At 35.1% G+C, this 18239-nt stretch overlaps 1 protein-coding gene across 1 annotated transcript; it reads left to right on the plus strand.

The window, feature by feature from the left end:
• The first annotated feature begins 4748 nt into the window (after window positions 1-4748).
• LOC140062149 (cyclin-dependent kinase 7-like) lies at window positions 4749-17937 on the plus strand. Its single transcript, XM_072108216.1, has 10 exons — window positions 4749-4856; window positions 8730-8789; window positions 9485-9586; window positions 10273-10341; window positions 11117-11227; window positions 11821-11939; window positions 12183-12369; window positions 12991-13140; window positions 13754-13895; window positions 16586-17937. The coding sequence occupies exons 1-10, from the start codon at window positions 4785-4787 to the stop codon at window positions 16621-16623; spliced, it is 1050 nt and encodes a 349-aa protein (XP_071964317.1). The 5' UTR covers window positions 4749-4784; the 3' UTR covers window positions 16624-17937.
• The last annotated feature ends 302 nt before the right edge of the window (window positions 17938-18239 follow it).

The following is an 18239-nucleotide window of genomic DNA, read 5'->3' on the forward strand; positions in this document are numbered from 1 at the left end:
GGGAAAAGCATCCCCTTCCTTTAAATCATCCAGGGTAGGATTTTCAGGAAGGTCTTTCTTTTGAATGCCAAATATGTTTTTACGAAGTAGAAAAGCTGCCTTGGTAACAATGTGTTCATCATCCGATGCATAGTCATATGCAACACGTACAGATTTATCGGCAGTGTCAGAATTGTAAATAATAATTCCCAGTTTCTTTGTTTCTGTGTGGAAACGTAGTTTCTTACCAAATTTGTTTATCAAATTACGCATAAGACTCTGTGCACTATTTATGGGTGTTGTTTCAGAAAGTGTACACATATCAGTATATCTGGCATACACTGATGTCAAAAGCTCAGGTCTTTTGTTGCAGATGATTGCTTTTTCTACATAGTTATGGATATTTTGTATCATGGTTAGTTTGGATGACTCATTTGAATCCAATTCGCTCTGACTTGAAACCCTTTTGGCCGACATCAAATATGCACTTTTACAAGAGTGGTGATATTTTGCTTCTTTGGCTACTAAGTCAATACCACTTATTTTGGATAACAGTTTGGAATCATTTAAAGCAGAAGCTGCCTCATGGATGCTCTGACCAGCTTCAATTGTCTCACAACTACCAGCTACTTCATACTGACCTTTCTTGCGTTTTCTTGCATTCCCACAAAATATACATTGAGGAGGGAAAATACCAGATGTTGATGACAGCGACCTATCGCTTTCGGGTGTAGCTGAACGTAAATGTGGACTCTCAGCAGTGCTTCCTAACTTGTGTGTATGTGGTGCCTTATCCGTGGATGCAGTTTCTGACGGTATAGCAGTAAAATTCTTGTAACACATCACATGATAACCTTCATTTTCGTCAGGAGATGACGGTAATTTTTGCACAATGTTGTGATATACAGATTCCACAAAATTACACTTTTTACGTCTACTTTCTGCTGCCAGTAAAACCGCTTTCCAATGTTTATCACTGAATGAGAGGATATTTCCCCACTTTGACTTTTGCTTGGGCTTTTCAATGTGGAGAATGCAAACGTTGGACGATTTCATCTGAGTTTCAGCACTACTTTCAAGAGTCTGATCTGGGTCCGTAAAGCTTTCCATTACAATTTGATGTCTTCACGCACAACATAAACATATAGCAATTATAATACTGAGAAAAGATGATCCTGTTGTGTTAACTCTACTAATCTATACTATAGAGTAAAATTAGCAAATGGTAATGTTGGTTCAATGATTTTGAAATAATGGAATAGCACATGGGGATGGAATTCCTGCTGGACACCCAAGCCTAGATAGATGTATCCATGGAGACAAATTCCTGTATCTGATATATTCCAGAGACATTCACTTAAACAATAAGATAAAATATGATGATGCAAAGGACCTGTCCTAATTCCAGACAGCCCACAAATCACATTTGGTTTTGGATCTGAATATATCAGAGAATACTCTATTTGATATTTTACCCATTCTTAAGTGAACTAATGTTCTTTGAGTATGTTCATAATTTCTCAAAATGTTAATTAAATGTCTAATTAGCACTAATTAAGTGCATTCTTAAGTTAATTTAGCACAGGAATGGTCACTTAAGAATTATGGATCTTGGTTTCTGATAGGTCAGAGAACATTTTAGAATTGGTGTGGTCGATATTCTAATTAAATTTGAATTTTAATTATTTTAACCTTTGACCCATTCTTAAGTGGATTTGGCCCCGGATTTCAAACTTAAGAATGATGAATCCTTAATCAGTATGTTCATAAGTATATGTCATGTGAATTTCGTTGATGTACTCAAAATGCTAATTAAATGTCTAATTAGCACTAATTAAGTGCGTTCTTAAGTTAATTTAGCACAGGAATGGTCACATAAGAATTATGGATCTTGGTTCCTGATAGGTCAGAGAACATTTTAGAATTGGTTTGGTCGATGTACTCGATATGCTAATTAAATTTGAATTTTAATTATTTTAACCTTTGACCCATTCTTAAGTGGATTTGGCCCCGGATTTCAAACTTAAGAATGATGAATCCTTAATCAGTATGTTCATAAGTATATGTCATGTGAATTTCGTTGATGTACTCAAAATGCTAATTAAATGTCTAATTACTGTAGCACTAATTAAGTGCGTTCTTAAGTTAATTTAGCACAGGAATGGTCACTTAAGAATTATGGATCTTGATTCCTGATAGTTAGGAGAACATTTTAGGATTGGTTTGATCGATGTACTCGATATGCTAATTAAATTCAATTTTAGGGGTCATTTGGGTGGTTCCCCCCTAAAATTGAACAGGACCCGTCACTTAAGAATTGCCATTTCTGGGTCACATAGACCATATCTACACACTCCACACCTCAAACCTTTTGTACTCAAATTGCTAATTAAAACCTTCTGGGCTCCCAGACTATTTCTTTGGGCTATGTCCAAGAACGCTTGGGTGCACACGGAACAACAACTGCGATACGATTCTTTCTACAATAATAGGCCTAGGATTCTAGGTCAATTCACGTGATTGCCTTCGCGCACTCTTCTTCACACACACGTCCACTATGCAAAATGTGTCGAGGCTAATCGACAGCTAGGCAAAACATTAAACTAAGTAGTAATTGGACATAGCCCAAAGACACAAGTCACACACACCCACACAGCTACTACTAGAATATACAGGGGTTTAGAGACTAGTAATTAGGCCTAATAGTATCAATAGAAACTATAATTTTAACACGTAATTCTTTAGTAATAAACTATATTAAAAACACCATAAACTAAAGGCTGATTATTTCGACAATCCACACAAAACTCCGCTATTCTATTATGAAATCAGCGGAGATAGGCCTAGAATCGTACCGCACTTCTTGTTGCTATACGCTTGGGTGCACACGGAACAAGAAAATTTAACTGATGAATTATTCATGTTTATTCTGTGACGTTTCATGATGGGGTCCCCAACTTATGTACGAAAAAAAAAATCGCTGCCGGGGCATCGAGCTTGGTCGGTCACTCTCCGTGTTCTGTGTGCCAGTGGTGGCTGCTGCTTTCCCTTTTCGTCGGCTGCTTTGCGGTCGAAGTCTGGTCCACTGGCCGGCTCCTCCTCATCCCGACAACCACTCCTTTACCACATATTTACCAAACGAGGCGACGAGGCTCACCACACGATGCCAGTGTATTATGAGGGCCGCCGACGAGTGACTGATAGCCGGAGCTATCGTGAGAGGCGGCGCGGGCCTCTTTCCCCTACTAATCACACCCATGATATGCCATCATCTGGATAGCACCACGAGTTTTCCTATCTATTGGTAATACGTCGGTGCTATCACCCATCATTTCCTGGACGTTTAGGTTCCGTCTGATGTCTTCCGGTGTCCTCCCTTCTCCGTGTGCCCGTCATTGCACTCGAGCCCTCCTCGGGTGCTCCGCTCTTGTGTGGTTTGAAGCAAGCCGGAGCATGCGTCCTTATCACGTGGGCCCGCATATTGTCCACTCTGGGCCGGGGACCGCATTCCAGAGGGCATGACGTCTTCCGCACGGCCGGGGTATCGCCACCGGGCAAGCCTCTCCCTTCTCCCCAGCCACTGCGGACTCCTTTGGACTGGCCAGGAGCACCTCTTCCTCCATCTGTGGCGTGGAGGTCAAAAAGTATTAGCTGATGATCCATATCTTAGGAAGAAGAGAACATAAACGTTAGTACTTAATTGCTAACTCAGGACTTGCAGTTCGCACATCGATACAGATCGATGTCGTCCAAGGCCTCAGATGGTGCAATATTTTCACACATTCCCCGTGATACAACACATTGCAATAGTCACATTGTATCATAAACCGGCCCAGGGCTGGCGACATAAACAATACAACGGTCCCGCACCATCATCTGTAGAGGTGAAGAAAAAGTAGGTAAATTAGCCATTTAAGCGTGGTGGTTCCCACTACCGACGCAACACAAGGATGTAACGCAACGCAAGTGAATTGACCAATCACAAGCGATGGCTTATTCGCTTGTTATTGCTAACTGTCTATAACTTCGCTTGTCATTGGTTAAAACGCTTGCGTTGCGTTTCCGTCCTTGCGTTACGTTCTAGTATATAGTGGGAACCAAGCTTTAAGCGTGGTTCGTTCCCACTAGCGACGACGCAGCGCAACACAAGGACGTAACGCAACGCAAGTGAATTGACCAATCACAAGCGATGGCTTATTCGCTTGTTATTGCTAACTGTCTATAACTTTGCTTGTCATTGGCTAAAACGCTTGCGTTGCGTTTACGTCCTTGCGTTACGTTCTAAAGCGTGGTTCCCACTAGCGACGCAACGCAAGGACGTAACGCAAAGCAAGTGAATTGACCAATCACAGGCGATGGCTTATTCGCTTGTGATTGCAAACTGTCTATAACTTCGCTTGTGATTGGTCAATTCACTTGCGTTGCGTTACGTCCTTGTGTTGCGTCGCTAGTGGGAACCACGCTTTAAGCTTGGTTCCCCTAGAACGTAACGCAAGGACCGGTTCAGTTCGGGCGGCGTCGAGGTCCCACGTTAACATTTGCATACCCCGTGTATGCAAATCAAGCTAGTATCGGGATGTCGCCCTCGTTCGGCTTACACGCAAAACTAAAAATATAAATTTTTAACAACATGGGAATATTAGGCCTTATATTGGGTCATTTTGGATGTAGAATACGTTTTACAAGCATACAACCGTCGTCGGTGGCGCTATTTATTGCCATATTTTGTGGATTTGTCATTATTCGCCAAATCTGTCATATTTGAGATTAAATTTTATAGCTGGCAACGCTGCCTCAGCAACAACATGGCGGCTTCCATGCGCGGTGTGGATCGTTCAGATCGCTACGAAAAAATTAAATTTCTCGGAGAAGGGCAGGTAAAGTTGTAAAGCAAAGTAGTGAAATTATTATTATTTTTTAAATACAATTAGCTCTCTATAAAAATATATAACTAAGGCTAACCTCTATATAGCTAGGCCTAATGGTGTGCCTTTTTAGCCAGCCGCGGGCAGCAATCAGCAGACGGAAGGACCCCTACTAGCCCTTTAGGCCTAGGAAGGGCCTAAGTAACTAGGCCTAGCTAGGGCCGGACTATGAGGAGGATACGTCAGGCCAAGTGTTATAACGCCAATTTAGATGGAAAATTTATACTTGTAATTTTATTACTGAATTCAATGGGATTATGAGGAAATTAAAAATAGCCTAGGCCTAGGCCTATTCAGTATTCTATTATAGTAGTAGGCCTAGCTAGCCTAGGCCTAGTTAGTATAAACTATAGTATAGAAGGTATCGGATCATCTCGGTCGCGTTTCATTTCGGTCGCGCTTCCGCCGGTAAATCGAACTTCCGGCGATTTCTATGGAACGCCGATCAATGCAGTACTGTACACTGTAGCTCTAATTAAAGATCGAAGTGTAGTCTCTATTATTTTTTATGTGTTTATTTAAAAATGATTTTATATAATAATCATTATATTTAAATAAATATTGTAAAAACAGTATGTTATTAATATTAGTTTAACTTTTTTTTAAATGTTTTTATAAGCATTATATTTTGATATATTTTGTAAATATTCTATTTGTTTCTGACGGGATAAATAACATACAAACTCACTTTAAACTTTTGTCAATGATCATTCAATCTTTTTATTTTTAAAACAAAAACATATACACAAATATTTACATATATTTAAAAACAAAACATAGATACGTTAATGTAATGCAAAACAAACTCGTTTCACACTGTTTTTCAATTCAATCCTTTTATTTTTAAAACAAAAACGCATATACAAATGTTTACATTCATCATTCAAATTGAAACCTTTTTATTTACAATACATCTACAAACGTTATTTAATTTATCTATGTATTAATATTTTATTCATTAACAATGTTTACCTCTATTTACATCTACAGACGTTATTTAATTTATCTATTTATTTAATCTTTTATTTATTAGCAATATTTACATCTATCTCATCTACAAATCGCGAACATCATTTGATATAACGCGCGATCCAGCGTAAGGAGCGATCTCTCTGATCGTTGGCCTGCGCGATACTCGTCCCAGAGGCGTAAGAGCGTTCTAGTTGCACGTCGGTAAGCTTGTCGCTGAAGCCGGTCAACATCTTCGCGATGAACTAATTCCATTGTGATGTGAACATTCTGACTCTCTTCATGCAGCAGCCCGATTAAGAGGTAGAGTTGAAGTTTTGCTGAAATAACAAAAATAACGATATACTATAATTATCATGAGCAAGTTAAAATGGACCTGAAATGGATTTTCGATTTTTTTCATTTTAGAATGATGTTTTGGGGGCTATTAGGTGTTGCTAGAATGTATATTGTTACAAAATATAAATTGGCCCTTTTGGGGAAAGCCCCATTTGAAAATCAAAAAAATTCGCGGGTGACGTCACTTTGCGAATATATTCCTATCCCTCCAATGGAAAATTTGCAGTTTTTTGGCTATAACTCTTGAAATCTATAGAGTATTTTCTAAAAAATGCTTGTGCATTTGCAGAAACGTATTTAGAATTTTTTTAGATAAAATTATTACCGTATAAACGGTTATTCATCGAGTAAATGACGATTTAAAATCTTAAAATCAACGGTTTTTTTCTGGCAATACCGAAGTTGGCCTGGCAACGTTGTCCGGGATACAGCTCCGTGCGCAATGATGCGTATCCATATTTTCCGTTCGTGTATTTTGTATATCGTTCGTAATTTATACAGTACTGCTAAAATTTGTTAGTTTCTTTAGTTTTTAGTTTAGCAGAATTAAATTAGTAATATGAGATGATAATTTATTTTTCACGAATCAGGCAGTTCGAAAACGAATTTTATTCTTATTTTACTTTGGCTTGACAATGAGCGCAGCAAGTTGTTGATATCGCTTTGGTCCTTGGATACACATGAAACGGAGCCTCGCCGCATGAATGGGTGGTGGATCGACTCCGCGCTCTGGATTATTGGGGGCCTAGGCCTAGTAAAGGTTTGGGAGGTAGGCCTTCTAAATTCGGGTTTTAGAACAAACGAAGTACATTTTAGGGACCTATATTTCAACAACATTAGATATTGAATAAATTAGTATTAGTGTCAACGCTTCGCGTATCTTTCCAGGCCGTCGATCATTCACTGACTATCGGGCGGCATACACGCTCTCGATATCATCGTATGTATATGTGACGTCGTGAATATAGAGGCTTCCGACGGCCGTTGAAATAGAATATTGCAATGGCGTGAGTAATTTTCGCTAATTTACCATGGTATCTTAAAATTTCGTTTTCACTCAAAATACTTTACATTTTGTTTTTATTTGTGTGGGTTTGTGTTAATTTGATACATTTAAATAACATGTGTGAATTTCTTGAAAATCGAAATTCCATTTCAGGTCCATTTTAACAACATAATACATAATATTATAATTGAAAAGTAATTTTCTTACCACGTCGTCCTTTTCGATTCAGTCTGTTGTGATACGGGTGTCTCGAAAACAGAGACCTCGAAAACAGAGACCAGAGACCCGAGACCCAGGGTCTCTGTTTTCGAGAAAATCTCGAAAACAGAGACCCCCACTAAAACGTCTAAATAATACGTTATATAGGCGGTCTCTGTTTAACAGAGACCCCCACTAAAGCGTCTCAATATTACATTATATAGGGGGTCTCTATTTTCGAGAAAAACTCGAAAACAGAGACCCCCTATAACGTATTATTTAGACGTTTTAGTGGGGGTGGAGTCCCCACTAAAACGTCTCAAGAATGACGTATCAGTAATAAACGGTAACTGATATGCCGATCAAAGAACATGCCGCAACGATAAGAAGAGATTGATGAATTCTTGAACGCGTGTGAAAAGACTGTCATTTTGGAATACAAGGTCGACGTCCTAGAAGTAAGATGTATAAATGCATGCGGTGCCTTTTAGAAGCTAAAAAGCGGGAGATTATTTAAAAAGCTGACACTAGTTTCGTAACATTTATTTACAAGCATAAAAGATAATAACGTACAATGCAATAACAAAATGATATGAGGTCAGACTTTGAGGCAGACTGGAGGATGAAGACAAATATATTGTGTTGGGCGAGCCTTAAAAAAGAAATGAATTAAAAAAAAATTAAAAAATTGATAAATAAATAAACATAAATTCACGATTTTTGCGATAAAAGTTGGGTGTTCCCATTTTACTCATTCATAATTATTAACATATTGGAGTCGTCTTCGTAAGCTACTTGTTGTGTCCTTAAATATAGATAAAAATCGTTACAAATGCAAACAGGTTTATAAATTCGAACTGCTACACGTACCGAGTGCTGAAAGAGAGTTAAATCGGACAGTTAAGTCTCAATCCTACAATAGCATCCATTTTCGTATGCTTTATGCATAATTGACGCGCCATACACCACGATCGATATTGTTGAAAATTGACCTTAATTGACACGCGACCGAAATGAAACGCGACCGCGATGATCGTAATTCGTATAGAATAGGCTAGGCCTGCCTAGCTATTATATTATTAATAATGAATAATGTTATTATTAATAGCACTAGGTATACTAACTACCCTAGGGCCTAAATAAAAGTTTATTTTAAGTTACAAAAGCTAGATAACAACAATCATTGTGAAACTATGCTGCGTAGTAGGCCTAGACAAATCTAACACTTTTTGTTATTTGGCCATTATTTAATTGTCATAATCTTCACCCTTTTTACTCATTTTTTAATGAATTATTTCTTCTTTTTTTTAAAGTTTGCTACAGTATACAAAGCCCGAGATGTAGAAACAGACAATATAGTTGCTGTTAAAAAAGTATGTTTTATATAAATAAAATTAATAAAATGCGGGAGAATATCCTGTGACTTGTAGCCTTCTGATCTGAATTACGCACAAGTGTGGATGACAAATACAACAACTTCTTCATCCCCCAGCCCTCAAGTTTCTTTTTGTGTCATACAATGCCACCAAACTGCACCATTCATTTGTTCATAGTTGATGATAAGAACTGAGATGGAGAAGTACAGTACACCGGGCTAACCTTTCTCAAAACTGTTCTTTGAAACACACAAGCCAGACAAACCTCTGGTTTCTAATCTAAGTCCTTATCCGAGAAGAATTCTTCTACCACAAGAACTATGGTCAAGAAGAGCCTTGAACTTGTGCCGAATTTATGATTTGGGGCACACCTACTTTTACCGCTCGAACAATTTGTTTCAGTTTAGTTGAGGAAAGTTACCTTTATTCATAAAATTCATTATTAAACTAGAAGGGCACACAGAGAGTGCAAACCTTTGCCTAGGCATATGAAAATGTAATGACGTGTTCCCATACAGCTATGAAACCATCCTTTAAAATCATATGAAAATCGGTTAATAACTTTTTGAGTAATCCTGGTAACTAACAGATATAGACAGAAACAAACGCCATTCTGGCGGAAGTTTTTAAGTTGTCTGATTTGCCATACTGTACACTGAGAGTTAAATCTTTTGTTCAATATTATTACACAGATTAAATTAGGTCATAGGTCAGAAGCAAAAGATGGAGTGAACCGAACAGCTCTAAGAGAAATTAAACTTCTACAAGAACTGCATCATGAAAACATTATTGGTGTAAGTAATTGCCAATTTAGATTTTATGCATGAGATGATAACTTTAATATAAGTATATTGGCATGTTTTTCAGAATCAATTTCAAAACACTTTACCTGCAATTTTGTCGTTTTGTAAAAATTATGTATGTAATAAATATTACTTTAAAAAAATTAAATTGCTAAAAAAATGTGGTGCTTTTATTTGTTTTCCTTTAACTATTGATCAAAAGTAGGTGCATCACACTAAGCAAAACTAAAATATCAATCTATCTGCGTGCTGCATGCTGGTATTTATAGCGGGCAACTTAAATTATTTGAATCGGCTTACACATTTTTAAGATTTAAATATGAAAACAATTATCACAATATGCCTACAATAGTATTTGATTTTACATAAAATGCAGTTTGTTTGATCTTAAAGTAGATGGAAAAAACGTAGAGAACGTGTTTTTAACCAAGGCTATCTAACAACAGGATGATGAGCTCCTGAAATCTAAGGGTTTATCTGTGGCTGCAACACGATCAGTTCCATGCCCCTTAACAGACACTGCTCACCACAGAGAATATGTACATAGTACAGTACTGTTGGTAATTGTCACTGCCAGAAATCTGTTGATAGATTTCCTTGGTTCAACAAATTTGTTCAGTTAAATTTATTAGATAATTTCAAATGTGTATGTTATTTTGCGTAATTTTATTTTACAGCTTGTAGATGTGTTTGGACACAAGTCTAATATAAGTCTTGTAATGGATTTCATGGATGTAGATTTAGAGGTAAGTGAATAAAGCTCTGTCTACACTATCATACAAAATGTAATGTGCCCATATTTGGACATATCACTACCATATTTGGGCACATCACACTTTTTTGTCAAACTAGTTTGATAGTGTGGGCAGAGCTTAAGGTGAAATTAATTAATTATTGAAAGTAAAAAAAAGCAAAGTAGTTTTCTTGGCCTATATTTTCAGTTTTTTTGCACATTCTTCTTCAATTCAGGAGATTCTTGTGTTATAAGTTCTTTGGTATTCATTACCATTAATGATTACTTAATTATTTATCACATGCTGTTTGGTATTAGTTGTACCAGGGAAGAGTTAAATTACTATTATTACAGTAATTTCACTCTTTCCTGGTTCTATTGTTCAAAAGGAAATGATAATAAAATATAATGATGATGATAAATGAACTGAACATTCAGCTTTTTGTAAAAAAAAGTTTCTCTCGCATGCATAAAAAACTATCGACTATAACATGTTCTTTTCCTCAACTGTTCTTTTTCCACAGCCAAAATTTTTGTTATAGCGTCCCCTATTTTGCTTGTCAATTAACATTCAAAATGGCACTTGATATAGTCCTTTTTTGGAAACCGATATGGTAACAATAACACAAAAATAAGAACTTAACTCTGCCTCATTAAATAGAGCAGTCAATCGTTCAAATCAGGAAATATTCTCACCATTCATTATTTGCATACTATTGTGTTGAATGAATTAAAGTTTGTTTAAATTGATGTAGTACAGTCATTCTCATATTCTCCTATTTATTTAGGTTTTGATTAAAGACACTACACTTATTCTCACTCCAGCACATATAAAAGCTTATATGTTAATGACATTTAAGGGACTGGAATATCTGCATAATAATTGGATATTGCATAGGGTGAGTCTTTTCCAAAATAATAAATTCTATCTAATAAGTTTTATTTTGACAATCAACAATATCTCCAGCCAGTAATAATGTGTTTAGTAATATGGAACTCTGACATTAATTTAAGAGAACTTTAAGCTACACACTGTGCCCATGGACATGGTGATGTCATATCATTAGCATGTTTGGGCATATAACTACCATATTTGGGCACATCTCACGTTTTTGTCAAACTAATTTGATAGTGTAGACAGAACTTAGATTATTCCATTTTAATAATGACCGAGTTGTCTCCAGAAGATGGTGGTAGTATTGTACATACAGAGTTGGTTCATGGTGTTTGTAATATACAAATTTATGATGGTTATCTATTGGCTAAATACTAAACACCAATGGATCAATCTATTTATAAGTTAAGTTCACCGAGTGGAGACTGGCTGAAACAAAAACCATGTGTTTAGAAAGGGTTGTGAAATATAAAATGGCCAAAGTTTTTATCAACAAATTGATTTCGTCATGCAAACCTTTAAACAATATATATATATCATATTTTCCATTATTTTTGTCATATTTTAATTCTTTTAGTGTTTTTTTTTCAACCACAGGACATGAAGCCCAATAATTTACTTGTGAATGAGGCTGGAGTCCTGAAGTTAGCTGATTTTGGACTTGCCAAAACGTTTGGTAGCCCAAATAGAGTTTACACACATCAAGTTGTTACTAGGTGTGTGATCTACTTGAATTTTTAAGAATATTTTATTGCATTGTTTGAACACCTATACATCTACATTTAATTTCTTGGCCATTTGTACTTTTCTCGTAGTGTAAACCATGGGGTTGATTTTATAATTTCACCGTTTGGTGTGGGAGTACCTTCTTATTCCGAAATATTCTCATCATTTAACTCATAAGCATTCAATGTTTGCAGAGAGGTCAATAATCAAATCAGTTAATTACCATATTACAGGTGGTACAGATGTCCAGAACTGCTGTTTGGTGCCAGGATATATGGTACTGGAGTTGATATCTGGTCAGCTGGATGTATTTTAGCTGAACTGCTTCTACGAGTACCATTCCTTGCAGGTGAAACAGACATTGATCAACTTGGTAAAATATTTGAGGCTTTAGGTACACCAACAGAGCAAGACTGGCCTGTGAGTTTTTCTTTTTTTTCATACGCATCCAACAGCGAGTAATTCACCAATTACAGGATGGATAAACTATTTTATAATTTATCTTGCTTATAAACTAAGTCGTTTGAGGATTAGAGAGTGGAGGTGAAAGAGTCATGAGTTACAACCCTGGCACTAGGTCAGGATTGAACCCTCATGGCACTAGGTCAGGATTGGAAGGCAAGCACATTAACTTTAAATCTTCACTTTAATCTTTAATTATGTCATCAAAAATAAGAGTCACTATTTCAACATTAATTATGTCATCTTCAGGTATTATTATTATTAAATATGTTGATACAGTACATTGAATTTGTATCAGATAATTTCCCAAGTGATTGTGGGTTTGGTCTACTAGCATTCCTGCTCCCAACTAATCCATTTTATCGTTATGACATCTGTTTGTGAATTACGCTCTACATTCATTTAATCTTTAATTAGGGTTCAGTATGTCAACATTTTAGAATCTTTAGCTGTATGACAAAATAAATAGGTCTTTAAAACATGATGATGACATTTCATAGTGTTGAAATTAGTGTATATTTTATTGCTTATTTTTTAAAATGTTTCTCATTATTATTATATTAAAATTTTACTTTCAAGGGAATGTCTTTACTACCAGATTACATTACATACAAGTCGTTCCCGGGTACGCCATTAAGAGATATATTTACTGCGGCCGATGATGCCCTGCTGGATTTACTACATAAACTGTTAAAGCTTGATCCTTCGCAAAGATGCACTGCCACCCAGGTAAGTTGAATAATAACTAGCATTTATCAATTATTTTGCTTAAGTCAAATAGTTAAGAAGTGAAAGTCATTAAGTTTTTATTTAATACGGTTTTACCACGTTAAAATACCGGTTTTCGTCAGATCACCGAATTTAAGCGACGTTAGGCCTGGTTAGAGCTTGGATGGGAGACCATCTGGGAATATCGGTGTATTGCTGTATATGGAGCTAGGGTCCCGTTAGGCATTGAAATCAGCATTGCTGACTCTTGTGGCAGCCCCTGCATCTAGTAAGTGCCTCAGACGTATTGGCTTATTCCTTTCCTCTTGTCAAGGTGGACACTGGACAAAAGAAGCCCTTGATCAATGTTAGGACCAATCAAGGTGCTTTAAACAGTCCTGGCTTTGTTTGTATCAAACCTGTTAGTGGCGGTATTGTTGGTTTCGATTTAATAAAATAAAATTTAAAAAAAATTAAAAAAATTAGTTAATTTCCTGGTGACATTTTTTTTTCTGTGGCAGCTCCAATCCTGTGGAATTCCTTACCAATTTCAACAGACAATGTGCCACTCTAAATATGAATAATATAATATAATCTCAATAACTGTATATTTAAAATAATTTTGTATTTAAAGGCCTTACAGATGGCGTTTTTTAGCAATGAACCTGGTCCAACACCAGGGCATAAGTTGCCTAGACCTGGACAACCAATAGCAGTCATCAAAGAAGAAGACAATAAAAGACCCTCACTTAAAAGGAAGGTTATGGAAGAAGCAGGTAATTGAATTTATTATAAAAAGTGTTATAGTTTATGAATTCAGTGTGCCTAGATTTTGATTAGAGGAAGGTTATGGAAGAAGCAGGTAATTGAATTTATTATAAAAAGTGTTATTGTTTATGAATTCAGTGTGCCTAGATTTTGATTAAAGATGGAAGAGGCGATTTAATTAGATAAAAGTCTTTTTAACACATCTACTGTTCTAGAGTAAACACTAATAATCGGCTTCCATTTTGGAATTGATTGTCAAAAGCTCTGCAAAAATTGCACATGGATTATGGCCATGAAAGCAGAGCGGTGCACTCTTCAGGTGGCCTTCCTGTTCCGCAATATTCAGGCTTACCGTTTTACATAAAGAAATTACAAAGAAGTTACAAATACTACATTTTCACAGACAATTGAAATAAAATAGAGATATATGAATATATGGATCGAGTGTATAAAATAGATGATAACAATAGTTATAACTGATGATTCATTGAAACAGAAAGATAAAAATAAAACAGACAGACAGCAATTAACTTGTTATATTTCAAACAATTTTTTTGCTGTTAAGAACTTGAAGATATGAAATATTTGCTTCATCATTGTATCACCATTCCCTGGAGAATATAACACTCATAATATTCTTTACAAAAATGTAATTACATTTATTTGTCAATGCGGGTTGCTGATGCCTTTTGCCAATAAATAGTTTTTCTTGCGTTTGTATCCTACAGTAATGTTAGGAAAGAAATAGGTGCTGCATAGGCAGGATCATGTATAAAAATAAAACAGAAAAAGTTATTGTTTCTGCCTCAAAATAAAATATTTATTTTGCTAGTACTTTTGACCATAGGTCATCAACAGTAATGTTATCTTGATTGAAGAAAAAAAACTTACAATTTGTCTATCAAGGCCGTTTTGATGTTGTTCTGAAATGTTATAATAATAATAATAATGCATAGTGTATCACGGTGCTGAAGTCATAACGGTAGGTGGCGCTGCGTGGTTGCTATAGCGCAACCAAAAATGCGTTCAGCCTGCCTGATTGACTCCAAGGTCACCAATGGTTTGGAATAGGCTTATTGAAGTAGTCATTTTAAAACTTAATAATTTTTTATAAAAACAAACTAAAATTTCAAAAGATTCTTCAACTACAGTTTAAGTTTAAAAAAATCAAGCTAAGATACATAATTTTGATAGAAATACATATCTTTACTGTTTATCAACATAGTAGCGCTGAACACATTTTTTGGTTGGCTAGCAACTATGCTGCGCCCTCTATCGTTGTGACGTCACACCAGGATACTCTATATATCCAATCAATGATTGCTCATAGGCACAGTACATACATGTATAAACCATTATAAGAATTGAAACAATTTTAGAAAGCAAGTTAAAATACCATAAAAGTTTACGACAATTAAATTGGTGTATTGTTAATAGATAATGAAAAACTAGATAAAAAAGGTTAGGTTAGCTCTATGAATGAAGTTTCTCTTGCTTGGTTTTGTTAAATTGTCTATCTTGTTCTGCTTTATCACTGACGAAAATAGATTTTTTCTAACAAATTAATAATAAAAATTTTGAAACTTGGAGCTACACTTTAAAGCAAAACAAAATTCTTTTTTTAATGTACTGTTAAATATCTTTACCACTGATGAAAAATAATTTTTTATATTTTTGTACATTATCATGTTTATCATCATTTTACTTACTACTGATGAAAAATCTTTTTTTAATAAATCATAGAAATGTTTAAACTTGGAGCTAAACTTAAGAGCAAAAGAAACTTTTTTTTTAAAATGTGCTGTTAAATATCTATACCGACAAAAAAAAGAATCTAACACTACTGCAAGAAAAAAATGAGTTGCTAGTAGGAAGCAAGGGCATTTAAAGGAGATTATTCTTGATAATGATAAAATTGTTTAAAGTACAAACAATTTTGTCATTCAGGTTATTGCCATGCGATCTAGATGTTACTCAGTACTTAATAATTAAATTTACACTCAAGGAAATTAATTGATATCAGTACTTTTAAAGTACGCTGAGTCTCGTTCTGGATGGAGAAGGGATAATTATAGATTCCGGGGATAATGATAGTCTACATGTCTACCACCTGATAGACGTTAGGTCCATTGGGAGAGAAAAGCCTTGAGGATAAATGAAGGGAGGCTCAAAGCCAGGAGAGGCAGGTGTTAAAGGTCATGTTTTGTATCTTTAACAAGACCTTTGTATAGGTGAAAGTGACATATTTTAAATGAATTAATTAAATGGAATTAATATCTGTAAATAAATATCCTCAATATTTTTTAGTAACTGTTTACTTTGGTTTTCATTTGATTATCTATAATATGATTCTTTTCACTTTAAACAATATATTTTTTTTTCTAAAACAGGACATAGTTGTACAAATCAAAATGTAGAAATGTACTTTTAGTTTTAAATCTATAAAATAAATTTGCTATAACTATCATTCTACACATTGTAATACAGATTTAGTAGTGCGTGATTGTATAGGGGACATTACTAGTGTTTGGAATGGTCAATTGTTACATCCATATTCCTTGGGTAGTCAAGCCCCAACCCCCTCACCCAAACCTCTCTCCTTCCACCCCACTGCACTGAAAATAACTTTTTACATTATGACAACTATAATTTTTATCCAAGAATTATCTTTTTCTTAATTAATTATTCTCCAATTTAGGTTCAGTAGGACATATGGTTAAGAAACTTGTCTTCTGAAAAAAAATGTGAAAAATCAGGCTATTAATAAACTGAAGTTGGAGCATGTGCAGTGAGATGAGAAGCTGTCCTCTCATCTGTCCAGGTGAGATGTATGGAATGCCTATGATGTCATAATGATATTGGTACTCAATGTTTTTGAATGAATCTTTTGTACTTATTTATTTACATAACATTCAAACTGCAAGATGGCAAAGTTTACTAAACTCTTGGTACAAAACTCTGATTGTGGTGGTTTTGCTTGATACTTGCCAACTGCAGAATGACAAGTCCTTGTACAAGGCTTATATGGTACTGGTTATGCTTTGAAACTACCACCTTGAGTGTGAAATTTGTACTGCTAAATCATAGTATTAAAATTCATCAACCACTAAAATTGAGATTTAAAAATTCCATGATGTGGTTTTATATTATGAAGAGCTATTTGTTGTCTGAATCTGAAATATTACGGGTGGCGTTATAATATCCGAAAGAGCTCTAGTGGAAGCAGAAAATTAGAAGATGGTGTCAACAAAGATTGTTGTAAATTCCAAAATGAGTATTATAAACAAACCACATAAATCATGACAATACAATACACTTTTTGCAGATTAATTTTTTTTCTAGAATGACAATTACATGAATATTTTCTTGGTAAAACTTATTTGCACAGAGGATCAGTTTAGAATTTAGTACTATTGTGGTATTACATTCTTGTAACTTGGTAGGCGCAGAGTGCAGGCATAGTGGTACATGACCTGTAGCAGAGTTTGAAGTTTCAATCTTGCATCTGATTGGCCAATTTACAGCTGTCGTATTTTAAAAAGAACATTACATCTGTATCTAATTCGTTTTGAGTTGATTTTTGCTATCAGCTTAAATATAACATTTAAATTTCACAAGTGTTATATAGATTTGAGAATAAATAAAGAAAAATGTTGTAGCATGTGAGCATGTTGAGAAGTGTACCTTACCAAAATGGAGCACGATTTTCAAATCTCTTGTGTTATGCTTACGTCGTTGCTTTGCATCCAAGTGTACCAAGCTTTAGTATTAATTTATTGCAACACTCAAATTTCAATACATTCGTATATTATCAGCAAGACTAAAAGCGGCAGAATTTTTTCTGCAGAGCTATATACATTCAAAGATATTGTATAATTGAAATACTTTGTACATGTCATGCAATGTGATGTCAGATTTGAATCTGTCATTAAGAAGAAACCTTTAATAATATTAAATATTTTAATAGATTTGTATATGAATCATATGTCGTCTGTTACTTCATTTTATTACATTTTTTTAGCTACACAAACACAATAAAACTGAAAGTTAAACTCTCTAATTCTAATGTAATGCCCAAACGTCTGTCATTTCTGATATGTGTAAAAATTAATGATTTCCTTTTAGAATTAAAAAAGAAATTATAAGAATATTTAAAATATTTTAAGAAAGGGAGCTATAATCTAAAACATATTTCGTTTTTAAATTTGTAAAAATTAGATCTGTTTATTTTTTTTGCTTTTTTTTCCCCAGAACAAATTGAAATATATATTTATACTGGGTAACCTCTTCAGTCAATGACTGGTTTCCCAGAGGGCCCAGTTGGTGATCAGTGGCTGTGATGTACTAATACA

The sequence above is a fragment of the Antedon mediterranea genome, chromosome 11 (genome assembly GCF_964355755.1).
Source record: "Antedon mediterranea chromosome 11, ecAntMedi1.1, whole genome shotgun sequence".
Classification (NCBI taxonomy): domain Eukaryota; kingdom Metazoa; phylum Echinodermata; class Crinoidea; order Comatulida; family Antedonidae; genus Antedon; species Antedon mediterranea.

What these genes read in the sequence shown, in the direction of transcription:
- LOC140062149 (XM_072108216.1), top strand. Translation starts at nt 4,785, where the DNA reads ATGGCGGCTTCCATGCGCGGTGTGGATCGTTCAGATCGCTACGAAAAA. An exon ending in ATAATTGGATATTGCATAGG is followed by an intron (nt 11,228 to 11,820) that starts GTGAGTCTTTTC and finishes TTTCAACCACAG; the next exon opens with GACATGAAGCCCAATAATTT. An exon ending in ACACATCAAGTTGTTACTAG is followed by an intron (nt 11,940 to 12,182) that starts GTGTGTGATCTA and finishes ACCATATTACAG; the next exon opens with GTGGTACAGATGTCCAGAAC.